The sequence below is a fragment of the Sminthopsis crassicaudata genome, chromosome 4, assembly GCF_048593235.1.
Source record: "Sminthopsis crassicaudata isolate SCR6 chromosome 4, ASM4859323v1, whole genome shotgun sequence".
NCBI classification, from domain to species: domain Eukaryota; kingdom Metazoa; phylum Chordata; class Mammalia; order Dasyuromorphia; family Dasyuridae; genus Sminthopsis; species Sminthopsis crassicaudata.
The window spans coordinates 453,997,225-454,015,166 of record NC_133620.1 but is presented as its reverse complement, the minus strand read 5'-3'; the positions used below and the strand labels follow the sequence as shown (position 1 = coordinate 454,015,166).

At 49.6% G+C, this 17,942-nt stretch overlaps 1 protein-coding gene across 1 annotated transcript in view; it reads right to left on the bottom strand.

Annotated features, from left to right (window-relative positions):
* NXN (nucleoredoxin) overlaps positions 1 to 17,942 on the bottom strand; it is a 143,208-nt gene that overhangs the window by 8,981 nt on the left and 116,285 nt on the right. The window contains exons 2-5 of the mRNA XM_074263810.1: positions 7,241 to 7,358; positions 4,877 to 5,010; positions 4,185 to 4,285; positions 3,654 to 3,760 (exon numbers count right to left, since the gene is read on the bottom strand). Coding sequence (XP_074119911.1) covers positions 3,654 to 3,760; positions 4,185 to 4,285; positions 4,877 to 5,010; positions 7,241 to 7,358 — 460 coding nt within the window. The remainder of the gene's footprint in view (positions 1 to 3,653; positions 3,761 to 4,184; positions 4,286 to 4,876; positions 5,011 to 7,240; positions 7,359 to 17,942) is intronic.

Here is a 17,942-nt window from a genome sequence, read left to right as displayed (position 1 = left end):
ACCAGGAGAGGGACCGCGAGCATCCTCGGGGAGGGAAGGGGCTGTCCCAGTGAGGGGCGTGTCCGAGCCCGTCCATGGGGGGCCGCAGCTCCCCACAGCTGCCCCATATCCCGGCTCTCTGTGGAGGCCCCAGAGCCTGCCTCCTTCCGTGGGCCGTGCCTCAACTCGGGCCTCCCCAGTACTGCCATGGGGGGGTCCCCGGCCTAGCAGGGCTGACCGGGCCTGGAGACACATGGGGAAATCTTCAGGACCAGAGGGGGAGCTTCCTGCCGCCGGCAGCCTCCACGGTGCAGGCTCTGCGGCCGCCCCCCTTTCTGCAATGAGGAGAAGGAGGGGGGCTCTATACCCCCTGCCCACTGTCGGAGCCGGTGTGTCCTCTTCTGCCCAGCGAAGGAGGGAAGTAAGCCGTCTCTCTGATGCCCCTCAGATGCTCAAGTAACAAAGTTCTTCCACAGCACCTAAGTGGCCCACGGAAAATCTTGTGATTGTATACACGCGGGTATTTTTTCTGTTGATTAGGACTGTCTCACTCTCCATAATTTTCAGAAGAAGGGAACAGCTTTCTCGTTAATCTCCAGGAAGGAAGGATGACAGGGAGGATCCCTGTTCACCAAGTTACTCGCAAACCAGAACCAAGCCAGTCCCTGCCCTTAGGAGCTTCTGCTCTCCTCGGGGGCTCCGGACAAGGAGCCGCAAGGTGGGGAGGGGAGTCCCAGGGAGTCCCACGCTCACCTTACGTGGCTCCTAGGAGTGGCGGGAAGGCGTGAGGAGGATGGCCGAGGGCAGGAGCGACGCACAGGGTCTGGGTCGGGCCGGGAGGAGGCCTGTGGTCCGCGCTGCCCAGTCTCTCCAGCCCTGCTCTTGTCTCGGCCGAGCTTGCCCAAAAGCCTCGCTGCTGGGCACAGGGTCCCAGCTTTGGTCTTAAATTCTGTCTGACTACAGATAATTTCAGGTCTTACAGAACCTCAGACCTCACGTTTCAGGCCGGATCAAGTTTTCGAGGTTATTCTCGGAGAGTCCTTCTCGGAGTCCCGCCTGGCCCTGCCCGGCCCCTCTGGCCAGGGCCCACTTGGCCTTTTCTGTCACTGAGGAGGAAAACGGACCGACGTGTCCCAGGTCAGGTAGCTGATTAGAAAGGAGAGACGCCGGTAATCAAGTGAAGGCCTTCAAGCAACAGGCAGCGGGTCAACCACCTTCAGCGCCCGAAATGGGTCTGACAGGACGACGCGGGAAGGGGGGGAGCCATGGGATTGGCTGACGGGGCAGACACCCACAGAAACTACCTTCTCAAGGCTCCTGGTTGACAGGTGCAAGTCAGGGTCGGGCTGAGGAGGGGTTAAGGTGTGTGATCCTGCTCTCCCTGAATCTGCTTCCTCCTCTGTCGAACAAGAATGACCGTACCTCTACCGCATACCTCCCGGGGCTGCCGTGAGCCACAAAGGAGACCATGTTCAGAAAGCTCTCTGCGGACCTCCGACTCCTGACCGAGGGCCACCAAGGGCCCGAAAACAGCAGCACCCCGCACCCCGCTGGCCGGCCTGGCCCCCAGATACTGGCCGGGGGCACTCTCGGGGGGGGCTGTGAGTTCAGCACCCACCTTCATCAGGAACCCGAACTCACGGGGACCCAGAAAACAGTCTTCCCCCTTCAATTCTCCGGCGCTGCCGAAATGTTCAGCAGCTGAAATGGACGGGGTCCTGCCAACAGAAACATGAAAGAAGAGGCCGGACCATCTGCTCTGCTGCTGCGTCCTCAGGCCCGGGGCCCGTTACTCGGACTTGTCACTCCTGGACGTGCTCTCTCCCCACTCCAAGGTGCTCGAGAACGGGGGCTTCTGCCTTTTACGTGGAGCCCAACAATCGGCATGGCACCTGGCACATCATCATCATCATCATCATTATTATTCTAGAAAGCAGTTTGGAACTACACCCCCAGAGTCACTAAGGTGCGTATACATTTGTGTTCTCATCAGAAGAACTCAAGAAAGAGGAAAGAGCCGGAACATGCAGGAGTACCGATCAGGGCTCTTTTCAAAGTAAATATGGCAATGCTGCTTTTTCATTCACCAACATTAATGACAAAGAAGCGCAGATGTCAAATATAAAACGTGGAATGCTCATGCCAGTGCTGGCCGTGGAAAGCAGAGAGACAGGTTGATGGTTGCAGGAAGAAGCCCGAGGAATTGCTTTGGAAGTCCAAGGAAACTTCCACTTTTAGGAAAAAGGGAAGAGGCCAATGGAAGACGGTAAGATGTGCAAGAGAAGTGGCCTCCGGGGCCTCCGGATCAGTCCTAGTGACTGGAGGAGGAGGGGGTGTGGAGCACTATTCATACCCTTCACTGAGGGGTTTTCAGAACGCCCCTTATTCTGTGAGGGGACGAGACGGAGAAAAGGGACGAGAGCCAGTGAACGGGACCCGAAATCTCATCTGCTGTGACCGAGGCAGCCGAGCCCGGTCCAGGGCTTTGGAGGCTCCTTTTGGGGGACGCGGCTTTCCCAGGCTGCCTCCATCAGCCCTCATCCCAGGGTCACGCGGATGCAGGAGGCTTAGCTCTTCCACCACACCCTGGGCCAGCAGGCCAGACACACAGATAGGCCCGTGCGTGGCCCTGGGACAGTCGGTGACCTCCCCTCTCCAGGCTTCGGCTGCGTGCTCCCCCATAAAATGGGACCTGCCTGATGGCTACAGTCCCTTCCAGCTCTGCCTTTTTATGATTTCAAACAGTGCTCCTAGAACTCCTCTCCGACCAGCTGCTCACTTGTTCAGCTTTCTGGGGCATCTGAAGGAGAGTCAGTCGAATCCCGGCCCCGAAAAGCCCCTGGTTTCTCGCCCTTTTCCAGCCTCGGTTCCTGTTCTTGGGCCCAGCGCCTCCAAGCCAGCCTGGCAGCCTCTCTGTCTGTTCCCACTCGGAGGCACTTCCTGGGCGAGAGCCCTCCCGGTTCCCGAGTTGTTACTGCTCTGCCTCTTGAGTAGGATTTTGTATTCCTTAGCTGATATTTCATAAATATTTCTGTTTATGTTTCCACCCAAATACAAAGAGCATTCCTTTAAAGCAAGGAGGATTTCATTTTTCTCCCTGCATTCCTGGGCTCTAGCCCAGTTTTGCATTCATCAGGTGCTTAATAATGTCTGCTGAATTGAAGGCCCCTTTCTGCCTTGGTTTTCCCATCGGTAAAAAGGGGAAAAGAATCCGCAGCCCAAATGTACCTCCTAAGGTCACACTGGCTATCCGTAGGATGGAGTGAAGGGAGCAGGGACGCTTCATTCCTTTAATGGATTGCTTAATTTCACACCAAGAAAACTTTCTGATCAAGGAGTTGCCTCTACCTACTTCTTCCAGAAACACGTGCCCACGTGGCATCGGTCTGCCCACCTGGTACCCGCCGCACCAAGATGGCAGCCAGACTGCCCTGCGTAGAAGCCCTGGAGGTGGGAGCAGGCTGACCCTGGGCCCGAGTTCGATTCTGCTGCAGGATGTGCACCCTCGTCTCCTCTGCGCAGAAGGAGCTGGCCGGCAGCGGGGCCCAGAGCTCACCCAGCCAAGGACACATGCAAGACGCTCATCCCTTATAAGCCCGCAAACCTCTGGATTCAGAAGTGAAGCGCGCGGAGCACGTGGGGGGCCGGCCCTCCGAACAGGCTCCGTGTCCTACCTTGGATCCCGTAAAGCCGGTTGAGACGTGACCTCCGGGCTTCATCAGTGTACGGCACGGCGAGCCAGGGCATCTCACTGAAATACTGTTTGAAGGAGTCCTCGGACCTGTGGGGAAGAGGGTACCATGAGAATGGCCTCGGCCCCCCCCCATCCTGGGCCCGCCACCAGGTTTCCCAAGCACTGCCCCGGGGCAAAGACCACCTTTTATTATTTCCCCCTTGGATACCCTGGCAACTCCCCAACCAAGAAGACTTCTTCACCTTTGGGCAAATGAAGGGCTGGGGTCAAGCGCTGGTTCCCAATGCTGTGGAGACTGCTCTGTGCCCCCTTCTCCAGCTCATCCCTCTCTGCCCAATCTAACAGGGAAATCTGACCCTCTGTGCCACACTGACCTCCCTGGGGCCTTTCTTGCTTGGACGCCCGCCAGGGAGCCCCGTTTTAGGGACAAGTGGCACATTTGGGATGCTGAACGCCCCTGCCCAACAGCGGAGAGCTATGGGACCCCCTCAGGTTTCACGGCAAATATTACCTGTCGGCGCTAACGAAAATAATCTCAAATTTCTGTCCCGACTCCTTGATCTTCCGGTAAGACTCCACCAGGACGCGGGTGAGACTTCGGCAAGGCGGACACTGACAACGAGAAGAAACGCCGCAGCTTTAGAGATGCCTGAAACACCTTTCGTTTCCAGGCCGGGCCCTGGCAGACAAGCTGGTCGGTGAAAGGGTCGGACATCTGGGCGAACGTCCTGCGCCCTTAGAACTCCTCCGAAGGGGCCAGGGGCTAGGGCACTAGCCCTGAGGTCAGGAGGGTGCGGGTTCAAATCCCACCTCCGACACCTCCTGGCGAGCGCCTCCCCCCAAACAGAAAAGACTGCACGAGAGAACGGGCAGGCTGGGGGCCGAGCCCTTCCCTGCCCGGGGCTCGTCCCAGACCTCGGTCAGGCAGGGGTGACAGGATGTGGGCTCTGCCCTGAGTGTTCTGCCCGCCTTAAGGGCACACTCAGCCTCTGCTGGCCCCCCTCGGGCCCTGGCTCAGAAGGGCCAAGGAGGAATATCTAGTGACCAAGGATGCGGCCTCTCTGCCCATTGTGGTTTTGGGCCTGCCTGGGCCAACAACCCGAGGCTGGGAGGGCGCCCCCACTGGCCTGCCTGGGAAGCCCCTGCCCACGCCAGGGACGCTTGGCGGCCAGCCACGGGGCAGGGTGTGGGGCAAGTACTCACCCAGTGGGCGGAGAAGTAAACGCCCACGTGAGACCCCTCCAGGCAGCTGCTGTCCAGGGACTGGCCGTTATTTCTCAGCAAGGAGCCGGCAATGACTTCACTGAAGGGCTTGGGCCCCCAAGGGAACTCCAAACCTGAAACAGGGGAAGCAGCGTCAGACTCTGGCCCGGGGGTGCACGCTTGGTACAGAGACTGGCGTCCCAGGAAGGCCGCGGCACCCGGAAGGGGGAGCTCCGCATCCAAATCCCACCTTGGTGCTTCCTGGCTACAGGCTCACGAGCAAGCCCTCAGACTCTGAGCTTGTCTCCTCATCTGCAAAGTGGGAATAACAGTAACCCCCCTACGAACTTCCCGGGGGCTGCTGGGAGGAAAGCGGCCGGGAATACTTAGCACCAGCATCGATGGCATCCTCGGTGACCGAGGTTCAGAACTTCCAATAGAGCCCAGGGCGCAGACCCCACCCGCGCTTCCGGCCAGCGAACTTCCATACCTCCCGGTCGGAGCAGGGCGGAGGCCTGTGCCAGCCTTGCCAACACGGGCAATCCCTTTACCGAGACGAGATGCATGTGGGAGGTAGTTTTTATTGGGACCACAGATGTAGAGTGGGGAGGGATCTCGGGGAAACCGAGGCACTTGTGTAAGGTGAGACAGGTAGGAAGGTTAGAGGAAGGGTCTAACTCAGATTTCTAGTGACCAAGTTAGTTATGAAAGCTGCTGTGGCAACAACAAGCCCTCTCCGGGGCAGCTCGGCCGAGAGCCTTTTCCCAGTGAGCTGGGCCGGTCCTCAGGCAACGGCCAGTCAGGCCATCCTTGGGCCTCGGAAGAATCTGCCAGAGTCTGTGGTCCCATCTCCCACCCCTGAGAACAGGAGCAGGACACGCGTGACGCCGGAGAACAAAGGCCACCTGAGAAGCTCCGTGCGGCCCCCGGCCAGCTCTGAGCGCCCAATGCGCGGCAGGGGCCAGATTTGCCACAGAAAAGGAGCTGAGATAGGTGTCTCCGCCATATATGGCTTTGTTTGAGGGCCATTTCTAAACACTACACGGCCAGCGGATTCCCAGAAGTCCATAATTTTCAAAAGCTGACATCTGTTGACAAAACGGCTCTCCCAGCCAGCCCTGGGCCGGAGCCCCTCTCGGCCTCGTGTGCGGAGCCTCACGGCTTTCTGAGCCGTTTCAGCCCCGTGAGGGGTAAAGGTGCCGCCCGGTCGTGTGATCCCAGACATGTCACCCCCTGACTCCAGGGACCTCGCTGTGAAATGGGGAGAGTGGCAGCTCCCTCCGGGACCCACGGAGACAACGTGTGTAAGGCAATTGCTCCATTTATCCCCGTTCTATGCATTCAACCCCTGAGGCTCATAGAGTTTGAGGAGCGGGACTCAGTTCCTCAATCAAAGCATCCGCTGACAGTTAATCAGAATATACCAGTGTGGGGCCTTCTCTGCCCCGAGCCTGCGCTGAGCGCTGGGGACATAAAGTCACCGACTCTTATTCTCTGCCTGTGACCCACAGTCGGGTCACAGCCACTGCTCCTCTACCTGGAATCTGAGGGGGAGAAAGGGAAGCCTGAGGGGCTTCTCGCAGAGCAGCCCTGTGGCCGGGGGGGGGGGGGGGGGGGGGGGGGGGACATGGGACATTGGCGCTCAGCTGGGACTTCCCAAGTGTCCCGGACATCCTATTCCTTCCCTTCCCGGGTATTCGTCCCTCATAACAAAGGATTACAAAGAGAGGGAAACAGATTCAGCAAAATGAACGCCCAAACTTAGTGGGTGCAGCCTCATGTTTTTTCTGGGGGCCAAGTGAGCCCCCAGAAAAGGGAGCATTCATTCGATTGTTTTGCTTTTGTGGCTTTTTCCATTTGCAATGTTGCAACTACAGGAAGTTATGAGTCCAAATCTAGCCTCAGACAGTGACTAGCAGGGTCACCCTGGCCAGTCCACGGAACTGCTGCCTGCCTCAGTTTACTCAATTGTAAAATGAGGCTCACAATAGAACTAATGAAGATCAAAAGAGATCATTTTAGTAAAGAGCACTTTAGCGCCTGGAATACGCAAGGTGCTGTTAACTATTATCCTTATTATTTTTATTGTTGTTGTGATTATTAAAACTATTCTCCTCTTCGTCCTGCTCCTTTTACTCCATATTGGTTCATAACAGTTTACTTTTAAATAAAGATTGACCAAAACTGGGAAAATTCAGTAATGGTCATGAAGAAAAGAATCCTTCTAGAACAAGGTAAATCCAATTATTTTTAGAATAGATTTCCATTTGTCTATTAGATCGTATCTACTATTGTATGCTTTGTACTCTGTTTACTGCACAGCTTGGGGCTGAGAAGGGACAGAAGAGGGTCCCACAGGCTTACCTTCGGGGTCATCCCGGATCACCAGCAGCCCATTTCTGCACACGACCTTCCCCGTGGTAGCATCGATGAAGATCAGGGATGGAATGTTGGAAATTCGGTATTTGTTCCATAGTTTAAGCTGAAAGAAAACAAGAGGAAGTGGTCAGGCCCCAAATTCATTCATTCATTCATTCATTCATTCATTCATTCATTCATTCGCTTGCAAGTGAGTTCCTTGAAAGCTGGGGCTGTTCTGTTTTGTTTGGCTGAGAGCTTAGTGCAGTGCTGAGCACATAGTAAGCACTTAATAAATGCTTGTGGAGCCCCTGCCTGCCAGCCTTCTGTGCTGTGCTAACTGCTGAAGAGAGATACAGACGTCCAAGGATCTCAGAAGTCCTCAGCGCCCGCCAGATCCAAAAATGATGGCCAAGAAAGCCCAGATCTCACGCGATTACTGCCTAATAGAAGAACAAAGGATTGATATACCCAGATTAAGAATAGGTGTTCTTCAAATAATGATGAATGTTGGAGGGGATGTGGGAAAACTGGGACACTGATGCATTGTTGGTGGAGTTGTGAAAGAATCTAGCCATTCTGGAGAGCAATCTGGAACTATGCCCAAAAAGTTATCAAACTGTGCATACCCTTTGACCCAGCATTGAGCTATTGAGCTGCTATTGAGAAATACTGAGGAGGGGAAAGCGACCTGTATGTGCCAAATTGTGGCAGCCCTTTTCGTAGTGGCTAGAAGCTGGAAGATGAATGGATGCCCATCAGTTGGAGAATGGTTGGGTAAATTGTGGTATATGAAGGTTATGGAATATTATTGCTCTGTAAGAAATGACCAGCAGGAGAAATACAGAGAGGCCTGGAGAGACTTAAATCAACTGATGCTGAGTGAAACGAGCAGAACTAGGGGATCATTATACACTTCAACAGTGATACTGTACGAGGATGTATTCTGATGGAAGTGGATATCTTCAACATAGAGAAGATCCAACTCACTTCCAGTTGATCAATGATGGACAGAGGTAGCTACACCCAGAGAAGGAACTCTGGGAAATGAGTGTAAACTGTTAGCACTAATATCTGTCTGCCCAGGTTACTTATACCTTCGGAAGCTAATACTTAATGTGCAACAAGAAAATTGGATTTACACACACATATTGTATCTGAGTTATACTGTAACACATGTAAAATGTATGGGATTGCCTGTCATCTAGGGGAGGGAGTAGAGGGAGGGAGGGGAAAATTTGGAAAAATGAATACAAGGGATAATGTTATAAAAAAATTACTCATGCATATATACTGTGAAAAAAAATTCTAAATTAAAAAAAAAAAAAAAAAAAAAGAATAGGCGTTCTTTCAAACTTTCCAGGCCTAAGAGGAGGGGAACAGGCAACAGTGAGATGATGGCAAATGTACAAGACACACTTCCTTCCTTCCTTTTTTTCTCCCTCCCTCCCTTCTTCCTCCTTTCATTCCCTTTCTTTTCTTCCTTCCTTCCCTCCCTTCCTTCCTTTTTCTCTTCCTCCTTCCCTCTCTCCTTTCTTCCTTCTAATTTATTTGCAGGAAGCTTTAGACAACCTGGCTACTCAGGCAATGATGCTGCTGGGAATCAGCCTGACAAAAGGTGTGACTTTCTCAAAGAAACAGAGCTGCCAAACCAGTCATATACAATACAAAGAAAACCTGAAGCTGCTGCTGTTATAATATTATTATATTTTAAAATCAGCATCAGTTTAGGGTTCAGGGAAGAAAGAAAGGGAGAAAAGGATTATTCCAAAGGATCACTCAAAACTAAGGGTTAGGCAGCTTCTGGCCTTGGAGGGCCAGAGATGGGAGGATGCCCCGAGTCCTGTGGCCGGGGTCCACCAAGAGCGCCCCGTCAAGGTTTCCTTCACTGCTCTGGTTTTCCCCTTGGGCCGGAGACCTGGCCGGCTCCCCAGACCAGAAATGACGTCACAGCCACTTAAAACACCAACACTGCAGCATTCCAGAGAAAGCCCAGCTGGGATTCAGTTTAAATGTCCTGAGAGAGCTGCGGTTGGACAACAAACAAGACGACCTCAATTAGAACGCAAAGATTAGCTGTCATCTAAGCCCTGCTATAAAGAATGGGCCTGGAATGCTCGCTGGTGGTTGCGAAGGCCCAAACATATTAATTTTGATGTCTGAATCGGAGAGCGCATGTTTGCAGCACAGGTCAGCCCCTCTGCTGATTCTCCTGGGCACAGGCGCCTGATTGCAAATGAGAAGCGCATGCATGTGGAGAGCACGCGCCAAGATTCGCCGCTGCCCCGGCTAATGTCTCCTTCAGTCTGGCGTGGCTTTCTAAAGTGCGCCGAACGCTCGAGAAGACGGTTCTTAACGGATCTTTTAGAGCACGTCTGACCTCGGTTCACCTCCCCTTCTAAGGAATCCAGCTGTCACGGCTACTTCCCTTCCCCACCCTGGTTTCTGCTGCTCTAATTTTCTCCCACCTTTCCTAAAATAAAATCAGCCCTTCCGCCTTTGTGCAAAACAGAGGACGCTAAGAGCAGGAGAGGGTAGAAAGCTCAAAAATTCTCATTGAGCAGGGAGTGGAATCTGGGAATTATTCAGACTCCCGGGCCTGGATGCTGCCAGAGCCTTTAACCCTTCCCTTTAGGAAGGGAAATGGCCCTAGCCCCAAGCCTGGGTGGCTGACTCTCCATGTGCAAGCATCCCTGAGGACAGAAATATCCACCATCTTGTGGCTGCATATTCTCCAGGGCTTAATCAATCTTCCATGACTGAGTTCTTATTTCCGCCCTTCAAGAGATTCCTGATTTCACCGGTGTAAGGACTCCCAACAAGGACAACTCACAGTCTCTTCCTCCTTAGGACACAGCTTTGTGCTAGGGTCAAGATATTCATTCCCTAAGGACCCAGACTCTTCTATACTCAACCAGACGATCCTCAGATTGTACACACAGAATCAGGCTCCCTTAAAGCCCGTCTGGCCTAGGGGGATGAATGACAGAGTTTGTGATCCATTCATATGGCTTTTGAGAACCTGCGCCATCCTTACTGCATCATAAAAATATATATTATAATATAAAGCAATGGAGGAATAAACAACAGAACCATTTACGGAGCACTTTTAGGTGTGCAAAGTTCTTTATACACTTCTTCCTTATTCAGCCCAGTTATATTAGAAATATTTGGTTTCTGTCTCACCCAATGACCCCAACATGCCAAGTCTTTGTCTATTATACTCCTACATCTGTTTGCACGCTCAGGTCTATCATCGCCGGATGACTATGACAACAGCTTCCTCACTAGTCTCTCAAGTCTTGCGGGAACATGAGGATGCTGGGAGCTGGAAGTAAGGAAGAGTCCCTAGTTCCAGGAAAAGAAGGAGGTTTTTTTTGTTGTTGTTTGTTTTTGTTTTTTGTGATTGATTGATTGATTGATTGCAAATGAATGGAAGCAGGAGATGGAACACTGGCTAGAACACAATACTTGGAGGAGGTGGAAGGGAATGTGACAAGCCATTTTTCTGAGGACTTGAAACTTTTTCTTCTCTTAGTAAAATTATTATTTTCTTTTTTGCTGCAACTTTTGCCCACTCTCTCTTGTCTCGTTCTTCCAGAAGATGAACCATTAGTCAAATATCCCTGACATAATGCAAAAATTTCCCTTTACACTGGGGCACTTAGGCTGCTGTTTTGTAGGAAAGAGTGCTATACTTGGGGTCAGAAAGACGAGAAATCTGGTTTTAGACATTTACTAGATATACAGTCTGGATCCCTTTATCTCTGTCTGCCTTAGTTTCCTCAGCTGTAAAATGGAGATAATCATAGCACCTACCTCCCCCTAGGGTCATGGTGAGGTTCAAATGAGATGCTATTTGTAAAGTTTTCAGCACAGTAGCTAGCATACAGTGGGCACTTAATAAATGTTCATCCCCTTCCTTTCTGTTCTCTCAACTTCAAAATGGGGATAATCATAAGTATTGGGAGGGAAGAGCAAATGAAATGATCCAAGTAAAATTCCTGCAAACTCCACGTACTATAAGAATGAGAGCAGTCACTTAAAAGAGTGAGCCTCTTGCCACTTGGCACTCAGTGCCATGGGAGGGATCCTGAAGATTTCATGAGGGAGCACAGGGACGGCTCCCGGCACCACAGCGGCAAACAGGTAAGGTGGAGCCGGAGCTCTCTCTCAGTCAACATCACTTAAGAGTCATATTACATACCAAGTCCTGGGCTAGGCCTTGACCATTTGTAAAAGGGAACGCTGCAGAAGGACGCATTTAGAAGTGCAGCTCAGTGATGGCGGCTGGTAATGAATTTGTATTGGGGGCGGACTGGGGGAGAGGGGCGGAACAAGAAACTCTTCCCAAAGTCTTACTTTATAGAGGACTCAGAATCTTCTAGCTAACTTCCCATTTTCCATCAGCTGCAATGCTTGGGTACCCAGTGACCGCTCCTTCCCCTTCCCCCTCCTTCTTTTCAGCTTCATTTTGTGTATTGTCTTTCCTCAAGATTGTAAGATAAGCTCCTTGAGGGCAGGAACTGTCTTTTTTCTAATGTGCATCCCCCGAGATCATTACATATAATGGGGATTAGTATATAGTAGGCATATAATAAGTGTTCATTGAAGACTAGCTCTGACCCCTCATGGTGGAAGTGACCCTTGTCCTTCACGCTTGAAGACCATAATGACATCTCATGCTGCAGTCAAAGCACAGTGTGTCCAATGGTGGCCGCTCAGACCAGCACAAGCTCGGGAGTCTCCATCATAGATTGTCTCTGTCCTAGGAAGTCTCTACCATAATTTACATGGACATTTCAGGGGAGACGTCTCTAAAGTTGTACATCTCCCTTCTCTATTGAGCAATTTTAATTCTGCTTTGCTCACAAAGCACAACCCCTTCTTTGACACGGCGCGCCACGCCGGGCAGCCCTTTGCCAGTCTCCCACGTCACACGATCTATTCCAAAGTTCTTCAATAGTCACTTTTCTGACTACCAAGTGAGTGCCTTCCTCGTGCGAGATCGCTCTCACTCTTCCTTCCTGTTGGTCTCTTCTTCTTAAATTGACCCGGTCCATTTAATTCCAAAGCTTGCTGCAAGGAGCACCCACAGTTTTATTACATTTCATTAAATGGGAGACAGTGTTGTTGATGAGATGGTCATGAGATACACAATTCTTCAGCATTAAGTGGTCACTGCTGTCGGGTTTTCCCATTCCATCACTCCCCAGGACCCCCTGACGTGTCGAGCAGTCTGTGCCCAATCTTGCATTAAAGTCACCCAGAGTTATAGCTCCTTCTCTTTGATTGACGGCTTCACTGATGCTGAGGGAGTCTGGGGCTTCATAAATTTTTCCTTGACCTCCTCAGGGTTCATCATGGTAGGAGCATTCACACTGATGATGGTGGCAAGCGGCATTTATCTGTCGCAAGCCTATCGTTCACTCCTCTTGGCAGAGATACAAGCTTATTGACTAACCTAGTTCTGGCTGTGAAATCTGTGCCCGCTTCCCGGTTTTCTCCTTCTCCGCAGCTACCCCAGAAAACCGCAGATCCAGCACCCACGTTGGCGAGCGGGCCTCCGGTTGCCAGCCTTGTTTCACTTGGGGCCGTGACTTGGACACGATACTTGCTGGGTAGTCTCCCAACAAGAGCTGCTCGTCTTTCAGGTCTACTGAATTTCATATTCTCCTAATGCAGACATCTCGTGTACCAGTGGTGAATAAAATCATCTTTGCAAAAGTTTTTGTACTTTTTTATGTTTCTCCCACGGGATGGGATCTCTACCTGCCGCAGTAATCAGACCGGGGTTGGGTGAAGCAGACAATTTTTAGGGCACCTTTTCTAGCCCCTTCCCTCTTGCAAGAAAGTAAGCAGTTCAGTCCTTTGAAAATTGTTTTCCCAGGGGGACCGCTGACTCCCACTGCTGCTTCAGACCCAAGAGAAGATGATCCCGTGGTCTGGGCCACTTGCGTGCGAGACTGTGACTACAGCTTCCAGTGTATCCATACCTGCTGCCTTATCACTCGCCTGTCACCCACAGGACCTTGAGGCAAATAGGATGGCTGATGTCTTAGTGATTTCAGTGAGACAGAGTGGCTTTTAATTGTTGGTCTCACTCTCCTAAAGTCATCAGAGTCCGGTGGCAAGACAAAGTCAAGACATCTGGTGATGGTCCAGGATGACCCGGGTGTCTGACGTCTAACCAAGCTCCAAGCGCTTCCCAGCACCCGCTTCGGCCGCCTTCATGGCTTCTCACCCACCCATTCTGTAGGGGAAGTCTTCACATGCTCCAGGTAGCCGGTAACTTACCAAAGGGTTTGAGATCCCTCAGTTACCCTCAACCTCGTTCAGGGGTCACTGAAATGGTTCACCTGGAAGGTATAGGTGAGGTGGAAAGCAGCCCCGACATCAGAAGTTCCAGTTTTTCCTGAACCCACACCTCACTCTGACTTTTAACAAATTAGCAAAAGCATTGGGCAGATACTTCAAAGACCAATAACCCTCAGAGGGGCAAGTCACCCTCCTCCCTTCATCTGAAGTCATCCAACTGACTCATTTCCTCACTGTGGAACTAGGGGAGGGAGAAGTGGGACTTGTTCTCCCCAGGCAGGTGGGATGTTTACCAAAAACATCTTCTACAGAACAAACAAATGCTTTCTGAGGTGTTTTCTGATGTCCAGATTTAAACGGCCCGTCTTGTAATGTAGCAAAGACAGTAAGCAGAATCTATTTCTTTAAATTGTAACTGGTGAGATTTGCCTTTTGCTCTACCCAAAGAGGTTCAGGCTGGGCTCAGCATTTGATTCGAACAGAGATCACTGCTTTATTCCTTGTCTTTTTGGTCAGGATGACTAAAGTGTAGAAAAGTTAGAGTACTGAGAAATTTAGCTGGGGATGAGCCAGTGGAGTGAGGCAGTCAACCCTGGCTGCATCGATAGTAGAGGTCTTACATGCTCCATACAGATTATTATCCATTCGAATAAGGAAAAGGACAAAAAATCCAAACTGACTTTCTTCAAGGCCCAGCTCGAAAGTCAAGAGGCCTTTGCTAGGCCCCACAGCTGCTCCTGCCCTCTCCGCTAAGATTATCTTGTGTAAGCTGGGTGCACAGTAAGACATAAGCTCCTTGATTTTACTTTTTCCTCCTATACTTCTGGCACAAAGTGCTTAATAAATACTTGACTGATAAAACTACCCCAAAAGGTAATCCTGATTCATACCTCTAAGGCTTGAAACAGCCAACTTATTTATTCTCATTCTCTTCTCAGGCACTTGTGGGGTGACCCTGATGTTTGTCCCCCAAAGGGGACCTCCAATGGAGTATGAAGCTGAATGATCCATAAACCTCCGCTGTTCCGGGAAATCAGTCCATCAGTTTTTAGGACTTTTGCCTTTCTAGCAAAGTAAGAGTCCATTCATTCTTTGAAGGGTGGAAATTGGGGGAAAAAAAAATGTCCTGGGAATATTGCCTTAAGTTGGTGAAAATCAAAAGGATGACAAGATGGGTGGGACCATCCAAAAGGGAAATTTGGGCTATCAAGTTACTCGAAAAGTCTCAGTTCCTCCCCTCTTGGAGACTGGTTCTAGTTAGCTATTCAAAAGCTGTGGTCTGAGCCATCAGCCTAGGAATGCCGGCCAGAGGAAAAGTAGGACTTTAAAAATAACCCCTCTGAACAATGACACAAGTATCAAAAAGGAGCAGCGAGGGGAACCAATACATTCTGTTAAAAATGCAAAACAGCAGAGCCAAATCACAAATTAATTTGAACCAAGAATAAGATCTGTGAATGCCCACGGATGCCCCGGGAAAATGCCCTGTCAGCCATTTCTGAAAAGCCTTCGCTCTGGAGGATGACCCAGAATGTGCCTCTTGCTGGGAGGATTTGATCTTACACTTGACTGGGGGGGGGAGGGTATGGGGGGAGCTCTTGTTTCTTAACAGCTGCTGTAAATCTGCAGGATCAAGCCAAAGCTAACACAGATGTGGGATTAATCAACAGGCTCCTTTAGATGGATCAGCTGATCCTTTTCCGGCAAACTCTGAAACTTATCCAGTTGCTAAATAATATTTTCTCCTTTTTTGCAGGAAGCCACTGAGAAGTAGGTCCCCGAAATGTGCCTCTGCTCTCTCCAAGCAAATGTGACCGAGGATCATCACTTACCAGGGGGACAATTGCAAAACCCTCCTGCCACTCACACCTTCTGCTAAATACCATAACATCACCACTATACATGGCAGGTCCAAGGGGCAAAGGACATGGAGATTGCTTTACCTCAGGTTTTAAACTTTGCTTTCAAAGCATGACACTAAATATGAAACTTAGCCCTTCACTGGAACGCTTCACGAAGACCACGGTCATTCCGTTTTCTTGTCCCGAAGGCTTCATTATTCAACATACTTTTGGGTAGATCAATTGCAACATCCTCTTAGGGCTGGAAGGGACGTTAGAAGAAATTTAGTCCAACCCCTTTTTGCTACAGAAAAGAAAATGGAGGCCCCAAAGGATTAAATTACATGCCCAAGGTCACACTGGTAGTGACAAAGCTTCCTTTGGCTCCACTCCAGAGCTCCTCCTGCTATGCTAGCCTAACTGCTGGCTAGTTTTTTTTTTTTTTTTAATTTATAATTTTTTCTTTTTCAAAATATATGCAAAGATAGTTTTCAACATTCATTTGAAAAATCTTGTATTCGTGGATAGAGCACCAGCCCTGAAGTCAGGAGGACTTGAGTTCAAATCTGGCCTCAGACACTTAATAATACATCCTGGCTGTGTGACCCTGGGCAAGTCACTTAACCCCAATTGTCTCAGGGAAAAAAAAAATCTTGTGTTATAAATTTTTCTCTCTCCCTTCTCCTTTCTCCCCTCCCTTAGGCAGTAAGCAATCCAATGTGGGTTAAACATGTGCCATTCTTCTAAACATATTTCCACATCTATCATGCTGAGCAAAAAAAAAAAAAAAAAAAAAAAAAAAAAAAAAATCAGATTAAAAGGGCAAAAAAATGAGAAAAAAAAATAACAAATAACCAAAAAAGCTGTAATCCACACTTGGTCTCCATGGCTCTCCCTCTAGACATGGATGACTCTTCCATCACAAGTCTCCTGGAATTGGCTAGCTAGTCTTTAGACACATTCTCCTGGCTACACGTATCTCATGGTAGTCCAATCAAAGAGATGCCTTTGTCCCTGATCCTCCTCTGAGGTCCAGTGCCTCAAGGGGGCTAGCGACAAAAAGATCCCATACATCCAAGTACTTAGAGCAGCACCTTTTGTAGTAGCAAAGAACTGAAAACAAAGTAGACATATCCACCAGGAAAGAGCTAAACACATTGTGGCGCTTGAATGTAATACAATATTACGGCTGCATGGAAACATGAACTTGATAAATACAGAGAAACACGAGGAGACTTACTGGAACGGAGGCAAAGTGGAATAAGAACCACTAGAGTGATCTAGTGAAAGGTAATGTCGAGAGAATATCACAATAAAATCAGCACGATGAATGCTGGGAAATGCTCATCTCTGAGCCCAGCCCCAAAGGAGAAAGTGTGAAAGGAGGTGCCTTCCTCAATCAAGTCTACAAAGAGATGGGCACTGCAAGGATGGGGCACTGGGCATGGTGGGGGACCCGATGCAGGTGCCAGCTGGATGGATGGAACTGCTTTTTCTCCTCAGCTTTGTTCTTTGTTACAGTAGATGGCTCCCAGATGGTGAAGGGAAAGATTTATTAAATAATGTAAAAGCAGAAGATAACAACAAAAATACTAAATTAATTTTTAAAAAGGACTAACGACTGGTGGAGTTGTGAAATGATCCAACCATTCTGGAAACTGGAACTATGCCCAAAGGACAAACTGTGCATATCCTTTGACCCAGCAGTGCCATCACTGGATCTGTACCCCAAGGAAAACATAAAGGAGGAAAAAGGCCCCACATGTGCAAAAATGTTTGTAGCAGCTTTTTTTGTGATGGCAAAGAATTGGGAAAGGAGTGGATGCTCATCAGTTGGGGAATGGCTGAACAAGTTGTGGTACATGAAGGTAATGAAACATTATTGTTCTATAAAAATGAAGGACAAGCTGATTTTTTAAAAGCCTGGAAAAGTTTACACAAACTTGCTGAGCAAAACAAGCAGAACCAGGAACACATTGTACACAATAACAGCAAGAATCTGTGATTAGCCACTATGTATAATTGGTTCTTCTCAGTGGTTCAGTGATCCAAAGCAATCCCAATACACTTTGGACAGAAAATGCCATCTGCATCCAGAAAAAGAACTAAGGAGACTCAATGTAAATCAACACATGCTAGGTTCACTCTTTTTTTTTCCTCTTATTTTCCCTCTTATTCTGATTTTTCTCTCTCAACATGATTCATAAAGCAAAGTATTATAATAAATATATATATATATTTTTTAAAAAGCACCAAAAAACCCCCAAAAAATCAGCCCTCAGAAGCCCCCTGATGCATCCCATGCTATGACTGTAGCTCTGAAGCTAGCAGAGCCCCAGAAGCCCCCTGATGAGCCCCTTCATTCTGCCCAGCTATTAAATGACAGACACTCTGACTACAAACTCACCGATTTCCCTGCCACACAGGCTGGAGCCAGTCTGAAGCATTATTAGTGAGACAGCAAAAGCCTCTTAATGATTTCTGGAAATTACACGGTCAAATGGACAGAACACTGCATGGAGGTCAGAGAATGGGCCTTAGCTCCAGGC